We start from the raw sequence: 19,025 nt of genomic DNA on the forward strand, positions 1-19,025 counted from the left end.
TGGAGGAGTGGCCTAGTGGTTAGAGCACCGGTCTTGCAATCCTTGTGATCTTGGGTTAAGTCACTTAACCCTCCATTGCCTCAGGTACAAAGTTAGATTGTGACCCCTCCTGGGACAGAGAAATATCCAGAGTACCTGAATGTAACTCACCTTGAGCTACTACTGAAAAAGGTGTGAGCAAAATCTAAATAAATAAATGAATTCTTAATCACTAAATTTACTGTTATGCCCCTTCTTCCTAGTTAAATGAAACTGGCTTCTTAAATAGTTGTAGCCTGCTTAGAACTGTGAGCTAATAGCCAGATACAAATCTAATTTATCATTACCATGACTGCTGTTTCATTTTGAATTCCCCTAGGACCAAACGAGGAATCTAATTTTTAACAGGACTCCTATGCAGGAAAGACTTAAAGGTGCATATGTTGTGCCTATGTTCTAAAGCAGTGGTTTCCAACACGTGGGCCCGGTAATCCCATAACTGATAGCTGAAAAATTGAATTTGCTCACCAGAAGGATGCGGCACCACATGCGATCTAGTGGAGTTTCGCAGATAGAAAAAAGGCCCCGCGAAGCTCCACTAGATCACATGTGCCTGCGTGCCATTCATGGTCACATTTACACGCATGTGCATACGCCCACGTCAAGATGAGGCACTTGCTACCCAGCACAACTTCGTGGGGCCTTTTCTCTACCTGCCTCCCGACTTTGCTGCATCCTTCAGGTGAGCAAATTCAGTTTTTAAGCACTGTCCACTGCCATTGTGTCTGACAGGCAGGTCACAGAGGGTGAATCCAAAGGCAAGATAGAGTTATTCATACCAGCTTTACTGTTGTGCACTATCCCTGCTGGCCTTTAATTGAGATAAATTAATTTCTGAATAGTATGATTCCAGATGTGGACTCCCAGTTAGAAACATGATATCACTTAAGTGTGTTACTTAGGAGTCACATTTATGGGTTTTGCAACTGTTAATAAGACAAAATAAAGTGAGGATTTGTTTTCTTAAAATATATCCTTGTAGAATCAGAATTAGTATTTAAAATTACATGTGTAAGACTAAAATCTTTTGGTGTCCCCTGGAGCTTTCTTGTGTCCGCTCTGCAGCCCTTTGCATGAAGAAGGTTAGAGACCACTGTTCTAAAAGCTCTACACACTAGAAATCCTGAGAGGAGAAACAGGATCTTTTGTAAGCCTCGAGGAAGCCACATTGGACTCAGTTTACAGCTAAATTAAGATTATCACATTAAATGGTCACATATTTTGTTTTGTTTATTTCTTCACTTTGGACATTTGAGGACACTTTCAGTTGGCTGTAGTTATAGTCAAAAATAATGCTTGTGGGATGCGGTCATATTGATGGACGCCGAATCTAGTGTTTAAGAAATGGCTCAATAAGAACAGCAAGATAGAGCAGTTTTTTGAGGCTACCTATGCATAATATACTGATGGTCTCTAAAAACAATTAAAGACATTTTTATTATGTAGTCAAAGTGCAATTCTTAATCTCGATACATTGAGGAGTTTTTATTTTGAGTATATTCTAAAGGCAACACGGGCACCTATGTGACTTTACCGAATTAACTCAGTGAAGGTGGGCACACATATTTATACCTCATCTGAGGCAGGTGTTCTTGTGTACATGTTTGTGTTGGTAAGATTATTTTATTTATTTATTGGGATTTATTAACCGCCTTTATGAAGCGATTCACCCAAGGCAGTGAACAGGAGGTACAGATTTACTTAAAACTTACAATTTTGTTAACAGCATAACAATAGTAAAATAACCAAGAATAAACATAAACACAATAAATGAGATAAACTTGAAAACAGTAAATTGAGACCTAATAATAGAACTTCCGTGAAACAAGTTCAAAAATATACACATTTAACAGCACTGGAATTCAAATAACAGCGATATAATTCAATCTTAGCGTAATACTAGGGATGCATTAACCTAATAAGCATGCATTAGAACATGTGTATATTTTATAAAATACACAGTGTGAATCTTGACCCTGCTCTCCCTATTCTCTGTCCCCCAGCAACACCTATACATTTTAGAAAAAATGTACAAATCAGAATTAAGATGTCCATGTTGGGACGTCTCAAGTTCCATTAGTGTTTTAGACCAGGATCTTCCAATGTAGAGCCTCTTTTAAAATACATGGTGAAATGATTGTTGGGTAAATTGGAGGAAGAGGAGCTGTCTAAGCACCAGAGAATTTTTTGCTGTCCTAACTTTATCCGGCTGATATTCAGTGCTATTTTAGCGGCCAGGAACGCTTCCTGGCCGCTTAAAAAACGCTAATCCGGATAAATGCTAATATTCAGCGCAAGCTAGCCAGTTGTCTTTGCTGAATATGAGCACTCAGCGCATAGTGGCTAACAACTATATCACACAATATAACTGGCAAGCCACGATTATTCAGCACTTAGCCGGCTAAGTTTGGCAGCCAAATTGGGCCTCCCAAATTCCAGGCCTATCTTTGACCACTATAAATTAACTGGCCAGCACTGAATACCAGTGGCGTAGCTACGTGGGGCCTGGGGGGCCTGGGCCCCCATAGATTTGGCCCTGGACCCCCTGCCGCTGCCCCACCTGAACCCCCCTCCCACCGCTAACCCGCCGTCGCCAACCCTCCGTCGCCTGCCTTTGCTGGTGGGGGTTGGGGTCCACCGCCAGCAAAGGTAGGCGACAGCAGGTTGGCGGCGGGAGGGGGGTCGAGAGGGTTGGTGGCAGGAGGAGGGGGTCGGGAGGGTTAGCAACAGGGGGGACAAAGTCGGCAATGGCGGGGGGGGGTCAGCGGCGGGGGGGGGGCAAAGTCGGTAATGGCAGGGGGGGTCAGCAGCGCCGGAGGGGGGGGCTAAAATGTGCCCCCTCACCTCAGGCTCAGGACCCCCCTCCCGCCGAAGTCTGGCTACGCCCCTGCTGAATACTGACTTGGCCGATATTCAATGCCAGTCATCAGAAATGGCCCGGTATTGAATATTCGGGCTCAGTATCAATTGCGACACTTAGCTGGCCTGCTTCCCACAGGTTGAATATCAGCCGGTATGTGCTTACTTAACTGGTTAAGTGACTGAGGGGCCTTTTTACTAAGCCACGTAAGTGCCTACACGCTCTCAACGTGTGCCAAATCTGAGTTACCGCCCAGCTACTGCGTGGCCCAGGCAGTAATTTCATTTTTGACGCGCATCCCTTAAGTACGCCAGAAAAATAATTTTAATTTTCTGGTGTGCGGCGCTACCGGGCGTAGACCATTACTGCCCGGTTAACGCGTGAGATCTTACTGCTAAGTCATTGGGTGGCAGTAAGGTCTCAGACCCAAAATGAATGCGCGTCAATTTCCATTTTGCCACATGTCCATCTTCGGTCAAAATTTAAAAAAAGACATTTTTACAGGTGCGCTGAAAATGGATCTGCACGTGTCCAAAACCCGTGTCTACACTACTGCAGGCCATTTTTCAGTGCACCTTAGTAAAAGGACCCCTGAATATTGCCAGTAACCAGTTAAGTATTGCCTCCTCCCAGGCTCTGTCTTCAGACCACCTTGGCACTAACCAGACATGCAAGGGTGGCTACAGGCAATATTCAGCGATACTGAATATTGCTGGATGGCCAGCTCAGTGAGGTTTAACCAGGCAACAGCCTCTCCTGCATGGTTAAACCATTTTGAATATTCACCCCCATATTTTTATCCTTCATAATGCCAAAAGTCCAAGATGGGCAACTCACTGAATAGGCAAATGCTGCCAACTATTTAGTAACTTTCTGTACTTGTGTTCTGTCTTAGGAAACCAGAACTTCTTCAGAGAGTATCATTTCTGTGCCTGCTTCAAGTACATCTGGGTCCCCCAGTCGGGTGATTTATGTAAGTGTTCCATATTCAGGGCTTTCCATGCTGTGTTTTATTAGCCTTCTTCCAGTGGTTGGGAAGTAAGGCCAGTGTTGGTCAGATTTCTATGTTCTGTTCCAAAAATGGCAAAAGACAGGTCATGATCAGGTATGCTTATTCTATATCACATTTATATCATCTGTTAAGAGTGTTGCGTCATGTGTGTCTACGGGGAAGGAGAAGGCATTTTAAGGTTAAAATTAGAGAGCAGAATGTTGTTAATTAACGATATAGTTAGATTGTTGGTTTAATCGTTATCATAATGCAGTGATTCACAAACTTTCTTTTCGCTATGGCAAAACCTCTAAAATATTTTTTCATACACATAGGGACCCTCAATTTATGTAAATATATGTTCATACAAACAGATTCTACAGTCTAATTTCTTGAGGAGCCCCTGAAGAGAGTTTTGTGGAACCCAGTTTGGGAATCTCTGTCGTAATGAATGTAACTATGCTGAGGCTGTAATAACAAAACCACTCTTCAGACTACTGCCATATTACAACATCATATAGAACTCCCTATTACTGATAGACACGGTGACAAATTGTGATTGCTAGCGTTCAATCATGAAGTATAACCTGCACAGAGTGGCGGATGTGGATCTGACTGCCTTGTTGGGCAGACTAGATGGTCCATGCAAGTCCTTTATCTGCTGCCATTATTGTGTTACTGTGTTCTTTTGCTAACCTTAGAAGCTGAAGAAAAGTCTTTGTGCAGAATAACCCTCCAAGCTGCCTTTAGATAGCAGTGGATGTCTTCCATCCCTTTCTCCTGGGTTCAAGCGCATCTCCTGTGCTGTACACCCAAACCCCTCTGACTTCATTAGACAAAAAAATCTCAAACCTGAGTCTCCTATGCTACAGCAGCTGAAGTCTTAGTTCTTGGTTACCATATGACTCCAGAAAAAGGAGGACAGATTGAGCCAGTCCAGGTTCCAGACTGGATCAATCTGTCCTCTTTTTCTGGACGCATATAGCCTGTTTATCTTGTTCTTCAGACTTTTGGTCATCCAATGCTAACGTGCATTGGAAAACAATGAGTCTCATTTGATAAAGGATCATCTTCTACCTCATGCTTTTGGGGCTGTGTGTGCAGTGGAATCCCTGCTTCATTAACTAGATAATTTTTTTCTTGTTATTTTGAGGGACCTCTTCATGACAGAAAAATGTGTCATATATTCATGAACAACGTTGTTACAAAAATGACCTATTTATTGTGGCTCATTGTACAAAAAAAGAGATAAAATCAGTTGGAATTGACAGTTAAATGGTGATGGATTATCCTGCGAGAAGGAAGAAGTAATGCTATACAGTGCATCCCAAAGTGTGAACTTTGCGTTTATAAGAAAATAGATGACAATGGGTTAGATGCTTTTATGAAGGAAATCATGATGTGGTCTAGGAATGGGCAAACTGTCCATGCCTCGTTAAGATTTCAGATTTGTGCTAGCTGGCTTGGAAGTTTGATCTTTTCCCTGAGTCAGTTATCAGGACCTTTGCTTATCTCGGAGTACTAGAGTGAGGGAGCCTCCTTAGTTTTCAGTTTGCTACACAGTTTGTGTATAGGCTTTGTGGATTAGTTCTTCTACTCTATCATTATGTGTTTGTATGGTAAAAATAAACTGTTCCCCTTAAATTCTCTCTTTAAAGCATTTTGCACTCATATGCTGATTTTTAAGTGTTTATTAATGGTTGAAAGCTGTTTCATATAAGTGTTGTGTATAAGAACCATTATAGGGGAATTCCAGCTCTGAGTTTTTCTTTATCCCTAGAAAGGTATTGTTACCCTTGCACACAGCCCAGTCCTGGAGTACCCCCTCAAGCCAGTCAAGGAGTACCCCCTAGCCAGTCTGGTTTTCGGGATAAGCATAATGAATATGCATGAGGTAGATCTGCAGATTTGCATTTATTACATCATCAGATTCACCTGTGAGGCATTGTTTGCTTTGCAGAGCGATTTCTCAACTTGGGACCACACGGCATTATAGCGGCCAGGATCTTGACATCTTCTTTAAGTCGAGTCTTGTCACCTTCACCCCTGAGGCAGGCCTTTGTGCTGAAACACAGTCATGTCGGGTCAGTTGTATGCCTTTTATCATATAGGGCCCTGTTTACTAAGGTGCGTTAGAGTTTTTAGCACATGCACAAAATTAGCGTGCGCTAACTATGTAGGCACCCATAGGAATATTATGGGCGCCTACACAGCGTGCGCTAATGGTTAGCACTCACTAAAGCACTAACGTGCCTCTAGCACGACTTAGTAAACAGGGCCCATAGACTCTTACATTAAATAATTGGCTTTACGACTTTTTATAATAAAGACTTTTACATTTTGATTTCCTCTTTGAGTCCACCTCACTCTTTTGTTTTATTGCTCACGTTTGACTGAGGGACCTTTCCTCCTTTTTTCGCCTTTCGTAGATCTGCAGTCGACATAGAAACAAAAGAACAAACCCTCGCAATCAGCAAAAGCAACTTCAATACAGCCAAGTACTACAGTCAAAAGTCCTTTCCATTGTATGCAGATCTATCTCATGCATATTCATTGGGGCCAATATTCAGCCGGCGGTGGGCAACGCAGTTAAAGCCCGCTGCTGGCCCTGAACACAGAAATTCAGTGTCGCACTATGTCCAGCAATCGACATTGAATTCCTGGTTTCATTTTTGGCCGCTGGAACTTAACCAGTTAAGCCAATGTTCAGCGCTAACCGGTTAAGTTACTAGCGGTTAAAGATAAGACTGCTATTTACGCAGTCCTATTTAACTGATAAACCCAGCATTGAATATTGGTGCTAACCGGCTATATGGCACAATATAGCTGGTTAGCCGCTGTGCACTAACCACAAATATTCAACAGAGATAACCGGTTATCTCCCGTGGAATATTCACGCTTAGCCGGTTAAATGCTATTTAAGCAGTCAGCGGCAGTTGCTGACCAGTTATATAGCGCTGAATATTGGGAGAATTGTGATTAACCTGAAAGCCAGAACTGACGGGGGGATATTTCAGGACTGGCTTGAGAAACACTGGTTTAGATATTGCAGTGGATTCATTTTGCTTCGTATTGGAGATGTTGGTATTGCAAAAACAGAGAAATGGAGAATGTACACCTGAAAAACAAATGGTAAAAGCAGCCCTAGTTCAATGGTGTACTCTGTGCAAGGCTTGGAAGTTTGCCTACCACCATGAATGTACCATTTTCAGGATCTCTTAGACCTTTCCCCTTTTTTATCTTTTCTTTTCTTTTCTCGCTTTTGTGTGTTAGTTATCTTATGGCTAGATTTCCGAATGTATGTAACCTGCTTTAATATGATTTAAAGCACATTATTCAATTCAAGCCCCGTTATTCTCAGTGGGGCTGATTTGCGGACCAAGTATATAACTCACATTAGCGTGCAATAAAGGGTTAGCATACATTAGTAAATCTAGCCCTTAGAGACCTGTGATTTTGTCATTAATATTATGTTAATATGGAAAGAAACAAAATGCTTTGTGGCCACAGATGCTGTCAGATCATTGCCCTAGCACTCATAATTTCTTTTGAAAAAAATGCTAAAGCCTCTATGAAGAAAAAGAAAAGTGGGCTTTCTTTCCACACAGCCACAACGAAAAGGAGGTGCAAACCCTCACGGAACCGTGAGATATGAAACAAAAAAAGTGAGGAGAACGAATGAGGATACCAAAAAAATGTGTTTATTCGTTCTCCTCACTTTTTTTGTTTCATTTCCACACAGCCTCCATGGAAGTTAAGTTCTGGGAGAGCTCGTAAATATTTGTGCCAAGGTTTTCGGTAGCTTTTGTGACTGTTGCATTTCCTTTCTCCACAGATTTCATTCTGCCTGTTGCCTCCTGTCTTTCAACACTTTCTTTCCTTTCCATAGGCAAAGCTTGGAGACGAAATTCTTGACTACAAGGATTTGGCTGCTCTTCCTAAAAATAAGGCCATCTATAACATTGACCGCCCCGATATGATCTCCTATTCTCCATATATCAGTTACTCTTCAGATGACAGACATAGTTATGGGGAGGTACTGAAATCTGAGACTTTTATTTTAAAATCTAGGTTGTACCATTTGACTGTGAAACGCTCTTACAATGTCACTGTACTATAAGCAGGCACTCATGTACAGAAGGTATTAGGACATAGATATAGGGTGCACAGGATACATCTTGAAAACACACAGCAACTTGTAAAAGTTAAAGATATTTATTTATTTATTGCATTTGTACCCCACATTTTCCCACCTCAAAGGTGTTTGCCCAGTCGGTGGATAACAAATACAAAGTTGTAGTGATCGTATGAGGTATAAGTGGATAAGGTATATCATAGTAGAAACACATTAACAACGCAGACCCACATAGTTTCCTTTCGTGTGCCCTATTAACCTATTATTTCCTCGTGAATGTTGCATTTAAGCCATCATCTCTGGCCACTGGACATATCAGCTTCTACATTTTGGGTTCTTGAAAACAAATCCACACGTTCTCAAATTCATGAATTATGAGTGTGTTTATCAAAGTCAAATGTTATAATTTTCTTTATAGTGCTGCAGTCTATTACAAATTTGAGGGTCCTTTTACCTATATGCAGAAAATAGGGCCCTGCGCTAGCAGCAGGGGCCATTTTTCCTGTGTGCCAGGACCCTTTTTACTTTAGCAGGTAAAAAAAGCCCCCAGACACACATGGCCATGCAGTAAGAGAACTCTTACCATGTGACCATGCGGCGGGGAGCCCTTACTGCCACCCACTGAGGTGGCATTAAGGGTTCCTGCGCTAACTTGGCGGTAGCCAGGCAGCATGCAGCAATGCCCAATTACAACCGGGTTACCGCTGCACAAACCATTTCCGAGGGTTTTCTTTTTCCCCCAGAAGTGGCGTGTGCTCGAGGCAGGACTACCGTCGGCTGCTGCGTTGGGCCAGCGGTAGTCCCGGAAGAGCGAGCTGTAAGCCCCAGTTGGGCTTACCGCCGCTGTATAAAAGAGTCCCTTTCTGCCTTGGAGTAGCAGAAAGTTGGCCACTGTGCCAAAAATCCACACAGATCCATAGTGGATTTAAAAGAACCCTACTAATCTGTAGCAGATTTAACACTGAATTATGTATTTTAAAAAAACAAAATTGGCACACCATTTTCTATTGCAAACTAGCAGAATATCTGTGGAATTTCTGCCAGGCCAGGATAAAAGCATAGTCAAACTAGACACATGCCAAGGGCCCAAATGTCTAGGAGGGAGCCCTCTCAGACCTGTAATTCAGTGGCTCCCAGGGCAGATTTTGCCCTGGAAGTCAGCTGCTGGATAAATAAGAGAGGGTGTTTACAGTGATTGTAGAGACCACAGCCACCGCTGTTGCAGAGGACTATTTATTCCCTCCAGCCCCTGTGCATTATTCTCCAGTGGGCAGGAGGACTGACAGAGCAGCGCTTTTTACCTTCTGCTTCCCCCTACCAGTTTTCCTTTGCAGTCAGTACCACAGAGAGCCCTGTTTTAAATATATATATGGGGAGCCCAATGTGCTTACTTGCCTAAGGCCCAGCAAAGGGTTAATCCTGCCCTGATTTTCTGCAGAGTGCTTCATAGAAAACTGTATTTGTTCACTCTAGCAAACAGTGCAAAACAATCCATCCACCACATTATTTTAGTATCTTCAAATCAAAATAGTTTTGGGTTTTTTTTTTGTCATCTACCTCATCAACCTACCCAGTTATTCAAGTCCACCGTTAACACTATCCTGCCTAACACTTTCCTTCTCTCTTCCCTTACTTAATCTCTGAACATTATTACTTGTATCTGACATCTTGGAATGACTATGTCATAACCAAACTCTGTAAGCCACATTGAGCCTGCAAATAGGTGGGAAAATGTGGGATACAAATGCAATAAATAATAATAAATGGAAGTTTTAAAAACAATTGAATATTCTACTAACCTGATAAGATTGCAGAGTATAAGGTGCCATGGCAAAGAAATGGTACTTCTGTGTGGCAGAACCCACACAGAATAACACAATGCTTCAATGCCAAGTCAGATAATCTGTGTGTATTATTCCTACAGCTAAACAAAGCTGCTATTTTCATTGCTTGCATACATTTTTATCCAGCCCAAACTGTTTTCATTTCTCACTGGTGCTGCTTTTCTAAAATCTCTTGGGGTTTTTTTCTTTGCTAATGAATTAGTCTCCTTTCATTAGAATATACAAATTGAAAAAGAGAACTTTTTAAAATTATTATTGGCAGCCTTAATTTACCTCTGCATATTGTAATCCACACTTTTACCTTATGCTTTGATCTGTAGGGGCTTTTTGTTAGAAAACTTTGCCTTCCCTCATTTTGCTTGATGTTCTCTGTGCTCCCTTTGGCTTTCTTGGTTTGTGATTTCTTACAGTAAACACACCTTTAATTTCATCTTCTGAATTTTTCAAGTGGTTTTTAAGCCAGGATGTTTAGAGGAGGGCAGCTGGGCATAAAAGAGTTTCAGAGAAAAAGTAGGTGTGTTGGTGACCAGAAGTACTCTATTGTAAAAGCCAAGTGCCATAATGCATCACACTTAAGTCTTCCTTCTTCAGAAATGCAGACCTTCAAGGTCAAGCGTGCAGTTAGATAACACTAGAACAGGATTAACCTGATCGTTACAGCTATCTGGGTTGTGCCATATGCAGGTAAGTGAAACCAACATTTCAGCCACCATGCTGTGATTTTCTTCAGGGTAGTGTGAAGACTGCAACATTATCTCTATATAGTGAGCCCTCGATTTGTTGAATATGGCATCCACACTCACACTCACTCCAAGCCACCAAATTTATGAAATCACATGTTGCTGCATAAGTGAGATTAGCCACATTGTGGAAGAAAGGCTACAAGAGCATTTGAAACACTACACCCTCCAATGCGAAAACAACTGGCCATATGATTAGATTTTATGACACAAAGATCCTTCAAAAAGAAGACCTCTAGTGACCAAGAAGAATTGGAGGGGTGGTGGAGATAGTAAGACGCCTACACAGCCTCAGTGGAAACAAAGGGCTCGAACAGAGCATGGCAACCGCTATTTCATAGGAAGTTTAGCTCAAAAAGGACTAGTGCTGGAGACAATTGTCTTCCTACCCAGAGTTTTAAGAATATGACCAACAGAATTCCCTAACTCCAGAGATTGAAAGAATTTTCCTGCCAAAATGTAAACTTGTGACTAATGAACTTTTCCACCTCAATGTTTCCCCCCAAATTTGAATTTGCATCCAATCATCTTTCCTGCTCAATTTCCGAATGCCAGTTTAAACTATATCAACGAATCTTCCTGCCTTCTAGAATCAAAACTGTTTCAATAGAATGCCCATCTCAAACCCCAGCCAATCAGGTTTGAGGACTGACTATATCAAGACAGCCTTACACACAGCCCTGAAGAAAACTGCAGCACGATGGCTGAATTGCACAATCTGGACTGCTTCAATGATGATGACACCAGATACAAAAGCTCAAAAGGACAGGATTGACCTGTTCCTTTTGATAGGTGCACTCACCTATGTAAGTGTTAGTACTGTATCATTATATTGTGCAATGCCACTTAAATGTAGGCGCTAAAGTTTTAGAAGGAGGGGGAATAGTATACATGGACCTATCTACACCTTCTTTGGAGATGTGAAAGTTGGTATGAGAGCATTTGTGTGGTATTAGGGTTCGTGGTACCAGTCTATTTGATAGACTGGTACCACGTGGGCAGCTATATTGCCTTTAGAAACTAGACATCTTTTTGTCTTTTCACTTGGGCAGTTTGTTATAAAATTAGCCCCATGTGTCTAAGTGCCCGATATTCAGACTGCGGAAGTTTGCCTGGCTAACTCCTACAGTTGGTGCTGAGCTTGGGTATTCAATGCCAGGCCGTTTCCGGTGACTGGCATTGAATATCCAGTTTATTTTTGGCTGGGGCCAAGCCGATATTCAGTGCTGGCTGGTTAAATTTGAACCAGCCTAAGACAGGCCTGGTATTCACGCAACCAAATATGGCCACCATGTCCCACTGAATATTCATGGATATCCAGTTATGGGGCATTTAACCATCCAGGTACCAATCCTGGCCATTAAATGTTTGTGAATATTAGAGGGGGGGTGTATGCCTATTTTGGATGTACATCGACTGGCAAACAGCCCACATGAGCACATGAGCAGGGCAATTCTGTAAAATGTGTTCTCACAGTTATGCATGTAATGCATCAGAATAATGGAGGAGTAGCCTAATGGTTAGTGCAGGGGGTTGAAAACCTAGGGAATTGGGTTCAAAGCCCACTGCGGCTCCTTGTGACCCTGGGAAAGTCACTTAACCCTACATTGCCCCAAGTACAAATAACCTAGACGGTGAGCCCATTAGGGACAGAAAAGTATCTGCAAAAAAAAAATAGTATATGTAAACTGCTTTGACTGTTTCTTCAGAAAGGTGGTATATGAAGTGTGGAATAAACATACAGGTATGTATGTGGGCACATATCCATGTAAATGCCAAATTTCTGTCTAAGCAATATACTGTAAATATACATATATTTTACCTAGTGTGACTGGTACAGATGGGTGTACACATAGATGGAGTCTGGGCAGAGCATGGGTGGGACTCACACTTAAACATGTGACCTAGATAATACTAGGGGCTCGATATTTAGAGCCATGTAAACTGCCAGGAGAGGCTCATGGCTGTTTAAATCATTTGGTCAGGACTCACCAGCAATATTCAGCACCATGTAACTGGACAGTGCCGCTGAATATTACCACTAAACAGCCAACCCTAGGAGTGGGCTGGGGGCGGAGGATCGGCAGAGCATGGCCCTAGCCACCTAGCAGCGATACAGACCGCAAAATTGCTAGATAAAAATATAAAGTTAGGACAGAAAAAGAGCTGTCCTAACTTTATGCACCAAGTTAACTAGGCACCAGTCTAAATATCGACCAGTGCCCAGTAAGACTCAAATAGGGTCTGGCAAGCATCCCCCTTCACGATCCCCCCCTCCCACTTCTCAATGAAAATGTAAGGATGCTCCAGCCCTGGCCCTACCTGGAGAATTCTCTAGTGGTCTAGATGGAAATCAGGTAGGAGCAATGCCCACTCGCTTGCCCAGTGCTGGTCTGCAGTCCAAACTGGCTGCTGCAACCTCTAGCAGCAGCCTTGCAGTACATCAAGTACTGTGAGTACTTCAGGTACCGTGGTACTTGAAGTACCATGAGACTGCCACTTAAGGGCGTAAGAGAGGGAATCAGGATGGGGGGGGCAACCTGACCTTTTTTTTTTCTAATTATGTGGATCCCAGCCAATATTCTGCCGGGACCCACATAAGTGTCTTATTCAGGTCCTAGCTGAATATTGGCCATGATCCACATAAGCTCTGGTGGCCAATTTACTTTGAATTACTCTGGACGTTCAGTGCCGCTGCCCGGACAAGTCCCAGTAGTGAATATCCAGGGCTAATTCTGCCCACTGTGGTCAGTGTTTAAAAAAACGTTGACTACCATGGGCTGAATATTGACTGGTGTAAGTTATGGGGTAGATCCTATATATGGCTCCTGAAAAATTCGCGTGGTAAAAAAATACACCTAGGCATATTCTCTAAAGTATGCCTAAATTTTATAGAATAGGCTTAAATTGCCACGTGGTATATGGAATAACCCGAAGCGCTTGTCCATGTGACTAACTTTGGTCGTGTCCATTTAGGCCATGTTTTACTTGACATGAATCCTCACACCTGTATAAGGCGCAGAGCGGGTGTATTCTGAAATATTGTGCATAAATTTTAGAAACGCCCATTTCATGCCCATAGCCACCTCCCCTTTTCAATGGTGCAACTTGGAATTCACACACACCACATTCCAGAATATGATTAGTGAGTTGTGCACATAAATCATAATTAATGCCAATTAGTGTTGAAAATTGCTTCTTAATATCCAATTGATGGTGCTAATTAGCTAGTGTACCAGTTAAGTTATGCACATTGTTATAGAATACACTTTGATTTCTGCATGGAAATTAAAGTATTATATATAGAATTTGGGGGTATGTGCATATCTCTGGCACTTAGGCCCACAAACAACTCTATGACTTGCATAAGTGGCCACACCTAACTTATTTTTACTGTTATGCTAGTATTTTAGAAAGGAAAGTTGACAGCTAGTCAGGTTTTCAGAATATCTACAGTGAATATGTGTTAATTACCTAAGATCATTCATAAATGTATCAAAAATAGTAATATATTTTATTAGGATGTTGTGTTTGATTATGTAATTTCTCTCACATAAAACATAAGTCCATAGAGATTGTCCAGATCTTTAATATTACCTCCTCCAATATCACTGACACTATGATCAGTCTTTTATAGTCCACAACAAACTTTCTCATGCTAGTGATGATCAAAACTGTGGAAACTTAATCAAATAGGCTTCTCTATGGAAACAGTAACTAGTTACCACATTCCAAATTTGAATACCATGCTCCACTGGACTTGAAGGAACAGATGAACGATACAGCTGCGGTAAAACTCAAATCACTGAGCTCGGTCACTTAGTCTCAACATGAATTCAAATTTCACCTGTCTTGGCGTCCTAAACTGAAAAAAGTATTTACATATACATTCACAACACATCACACTACTGCTATACAATATATTCCTATTAAACTATCCTTGTACAATATAAAGCATAAATTCAACAAATATAGGGGCCCTTTTACTAAGCCACATAGAGGGGCATAATCGAACGGGGACGACCATCTCTAAGGGCGCCCATCTCTATGGATGTCCCGGTGAAGGGGTGGGGAAATCCGTATTATCGAAACAAGATGGGCGTCCATCTTTCCTTTCGATAATAACGGTCGGGGACGCTCAAATCTCAGCATTTAGGTCGACCTTAGAGATGTTCATCCCCGGTTTTCGGCGATAATGGAAACCAAGGACGCCCATCTCAAAAATGACCAAATCCAAGTCATTTGGTCATCGGAGGAGCCTGCATTCATAGTGCACTGGTCCCCCTGACATGCCAGGACACCAACCGGGCACGCTAGGGGGCACTGCAGTGGACTAACTGAATGGAAAAAGGCATGCAGTGGTCACTAACCACCTCCCACCCCAAAAAAAACAACTTTAAAAACTTTTATCTTTTTTTTTTTAGAGTATGGGTGAAGGATGTCCTTTGTTATGCCTCTGTGAGGACAGTTGAGGATGTCCTTTGCTATTTATTATTTAGATTTTGCTTACACTTTTTTCAGTAGTAGCTCAAGGTGAGTTACATTCAGGTACACTGGATATTTCTATGCCTCAGTCCCTACAATGGCAGTTGAGGATGTCCTTTGATATGCCTCTGTCCCTGTGATGGAAGTTGAAGATGTCCATGCCTGGATATTTCTGTGAGAAGGATGTCCATGCCTGCTATGCTTCTGACACCCCCTTTTTTTATTTGGATTTTGGATCAAAAGTAGCAGCAGTGGGATTTGAAGTGGCCACCTCTTGATTGCAAGACCAGTGCTGTAACCACTAGGCCACTCCTCCACTCTACTCCCTTGAATTTTGGCCATCCCTGTGGGGGGAGGGGCAGTTGAGGACGTCTAAAGTGTTTGAAAGAAGGATGTCCATGCCCTCGTTATGCCTCCGCTGACACACACATACCTCCCCCCCCCAGGGACCTGCATACTGCCCCCCCCCCCCCCCCCCCCAGGAATGTCCTTCTCACAAACATCCACATTTTGGATGGACGGAGGCATAGAAATATCCACTGTACTTGAATGTAACTCACCTTGAGCTACTACTGAAAAAGGTGTGAGCAAAATCTAAATAAATAGCGAAGGACGTCCTCAACTGCCACGGCAGGGACGGAGGCATAGCGAAGGAGATCTTTCACCCATACTCTATAAAACAAAAAGACAAAAGTTTTTAAAGTTGTTTTTTTACAGGGTGGGAGGTGGTTAGTGACTTCTGGGGGAGTCAGGGGAGGTCATCCCTGATTCCCTCTGGTGGTCATTTAGGGCACATTTTTGTGGCTTGGTCATAAAAAAAAAAGGACCAAGTAAAGTCAGCCAAGTGTTCGTCAGGGATGCCCTTCTTTTTTCCATTATCGCTTGAGGACACCCCTCTGTTAGGCACGCCCCAGTGCCGCCTTCACTACGCCTCCGGCACGCCCCCGGCACGCCCCCGGGAACTTTGGATGCCCAAAATCGGCTTTCGATTATGCCTCTTTGGGTGACCCTGAGAGAAGGACGCCCATCTCCCGATTTGTGTCGAAAGATGGGCGTCCTTCCCTTTCGAAAATAAGCTAGATAGGCACCTACGTGCACCAAACGCATGCCAAATTGAATTTACTGCACAGTTACCGCATGGCCCTTGCTGTAATTTGAAATTTGGCTCGCGTTTTATTTTCTGGCGCACGTAATGGATGCACGTCAAGTGGCATTTGACACACGTAGGTCAGTAATGTGCTCACCCACTTTATTCTCAGACCCTTCTGTCCATGCTCTGCCCAAACTCTACCCCGACAAATGTCTACCAGCAAAGTGCACATGATGATGTCAAAATGCATACTTTTATGCTGGTCAGAAGTTTATGATTAGCAAACTATTACAGAAACCCTAATTGGAACTTTAAAGTATTAGAAATATTCTCATTTACTCATATTGTATACATAATTACTTTTTGTAAAAAGCTCAATAAAATTGTATAAATATTTATTTGTTGTGCTCAGTTTTTTTGGTGTATTGCTGTGGACTAAAAGTCCAAGCTTTGCAGGGACACCACATTTACATCATAGCACATCCTACCTCCATCCTGATCACAATATTTAATTAATGGACAATATCCAGAAAAAGATCTTAAAAAACTAACATTAGTTTTTTAAGATCTTTTTCTGGATATTGTCCATTAATTAAATATTGTGATCAGGATGGAGGTAGGATGTGCTATGATGTAAATGTGGTGTCCCTGCAAAGCTTGGACTTTTAGTCCACAGCAATACACCAAAAAAACTGAGCACAACAAATAAATATTTATACAATTTTATTGAGCTTTTTACAAAAAGTAATTATGTATACAATATGAGTAAATGAGAATATTTCTAATACTTTAAAGTTCCAATTAGGGTTTCTGTTATAGTTTGCTAATTTTGAAATTTGAAACCGATTTTTGTTGGATACCCAGAATTGCGTTTGGCAGAAGTTTATGATGCCATCTCTTTGTATGTGCTGTTCTGCATGCTCAGCTCACTCTGCACATTTTGTGAGATTATACCAGAAGTACTATGTAAAATCAGATATTTCCATGGCAGCCGATAATAGTTCTAACACAGCACAGCACTGCTTAGTTTTAAACAGATGGGCCTGGAATCAGTGTTTTCCTAACACTGTTTCTGCTGGAACACTGTTTTGTTAACACTGGTTATGTCTTTTGTTCAGAAACCGTTAGGTGCTTATAACAGCTGAAATGGGGAGAGAGCTTGGTTTGCAAAATGGTGGCAAACTGCGGTGTGTTAAAGATATTTCTTTAGAATTTGAATTCTGTCCCTCAGCAGCACAAAGTTAGCAGAGATTTAAATCTTGTAATAAAATACATGAAACATATTAGAATTTTTTTTTAATCTGAAAGTACATTACACCCTCATTTTACAGAAATAGTGATTGCAAAAGTGAAAACACAAGAATGCTTGCAGCAGGTTGCAATAAAAAGACCATATTCTGTGGTAACTGGATCTGAAAACAGGCAAAAAAAAAAGCTCCAAACGCAATACAAAAATTCTGCCCTCTGCTCTACAAATGATTGAAAGAAGATGTTGAACTAAGGAGCCCTTTTACTAGATGCGTGTTTTGGATGCACGCTGGTCCATTTCCTGAGCGTGCCTGGAAAAAAAGGGGATTTTTTAATGTGCCAGAAAATGGACGTGTGGGAAAATGAAAACTAGTTCGTGTTCATTTTCGGGCTGAGACCTTAACACCACCCATTGACTTAGTGGTAACAGGGTGGTAAGCGTGGAGCAAGCGCCAACTGCCAATTACCACTGGATGAGGGCCCCACGGTAGAAAATAGCAAATATTTTCTACTGTGTGTTTTGGGCATGTGCCAAAAATGGAATTACCGCCCAGGGAACGCGGTAGCCGAGCAGTAGTGCCAATTTGACGAGTGTTGGACACACATAGAGGGGCATAATTGAACGCGAACGCCCATCTCCATGGGCGTCTATATCCGAGAATGGGTACGTGAAGGGGTGGGACAGACCGTATTTTCAAAAAAAATGGGCGTCCATCTTTCGTTTCGAAAATACGGTTTGTACGGACCAAAATGCCATGGATTTAGTCGTTTGTGAGCTGGGCGTTTGTTTGTTTTTTAGCGATAATGGAAAATAAAAATGCCCAGCTCAGAAACGTCCTAATCCAAGCCATTTGGTCGTGGGAGGGGCCACGATTCGTAGTACACTCACCCCCCTGACATGCCAGGACACCAACTGGACAGCCTAGAGGTCAGTGCGATGGACTTTAGAAAACGCTCCCACATGCATAGCTCCCTTACCACGGGTGCTGAGCCCCCAACCCCCTCCCCCAAAACCCACTACCCACAAATGTACAACACTACCATAGGTCTTAGGGGTGAATGGGGCACCTACATGTGGTACAGTGGGTTTTGGAGGCCTCCCATTTACCAGCACAAGTGTTACAGGTAGGGAGGATGGGCCTGGGTCCGCCTGCCTGAAGTGCACTGCGGTACCCACTAAAAGTGCTCCAGGGACCTGCATACACGCAGGCCTCTAGGACTTGTTGCTGCTGTAACCTTGGCACACCAGTTGACACCTGAAGACTAATCTCTTTGAAAACGTCCTTTATTGGAATAAGCACATTTACTCACAGTTAACTGCAGATCAGAGGTTGTGCCCCACTGGCAAAGAGTCTTCCTGGTACTGAGATTAGCAGTAGGTCAGAGCTGGCAGAATGCTGTACAATGCCCTCTTTCAGCCACATTCAAGGTAAGAACTAAGTTCTCTAACGTGGCTAACACATGAAAGGGATCTAAAACTGGCTGACAAAAATGGCCACTACCTCATGGACTACCAGAAACAAAACAGGGCACACTCTGACCCAGCAAGCAGGGGGAAAAGCACCATGGGAGTAGAGCCTACCAACTACCAAC

General features: G+C 42.4%; 1 protein-coding gene across 1 annotated transcript in view; it reads left to right on the forward strand.

Moving 5' to 3' along the window:
* Positions 1–19,025, forward strand: part of ABLIM2 (actin binding LIM protein family member 2) — a 309,478-nt gene that overhangs the window by 128,174 nt on the left and 162,279 nt on the right. Inside the window, 2 exon segments of the mRNA XM_030191153.1 lie at positions 3,795–3,872; positions 7,780–7,926. Coding sequence (XP_030047013.1) covers positions 3,795–3,872; positions 7,780–7,926 — 225 coding nt within the window.

This window comes from Microcaecilia unicolor, chromosome 2, assembly GCF_901765095.1.
Source record: "Microcaecilia unicolor chromosome 2, aMicUni1.1, whole genome shotgun sequence".
NCBI lineage: Eukaryota > Metazoa > Chordata > Amphibia > Gymnophiona > Siphonopidae > Microcaecilia > Microcaecilia unicolor.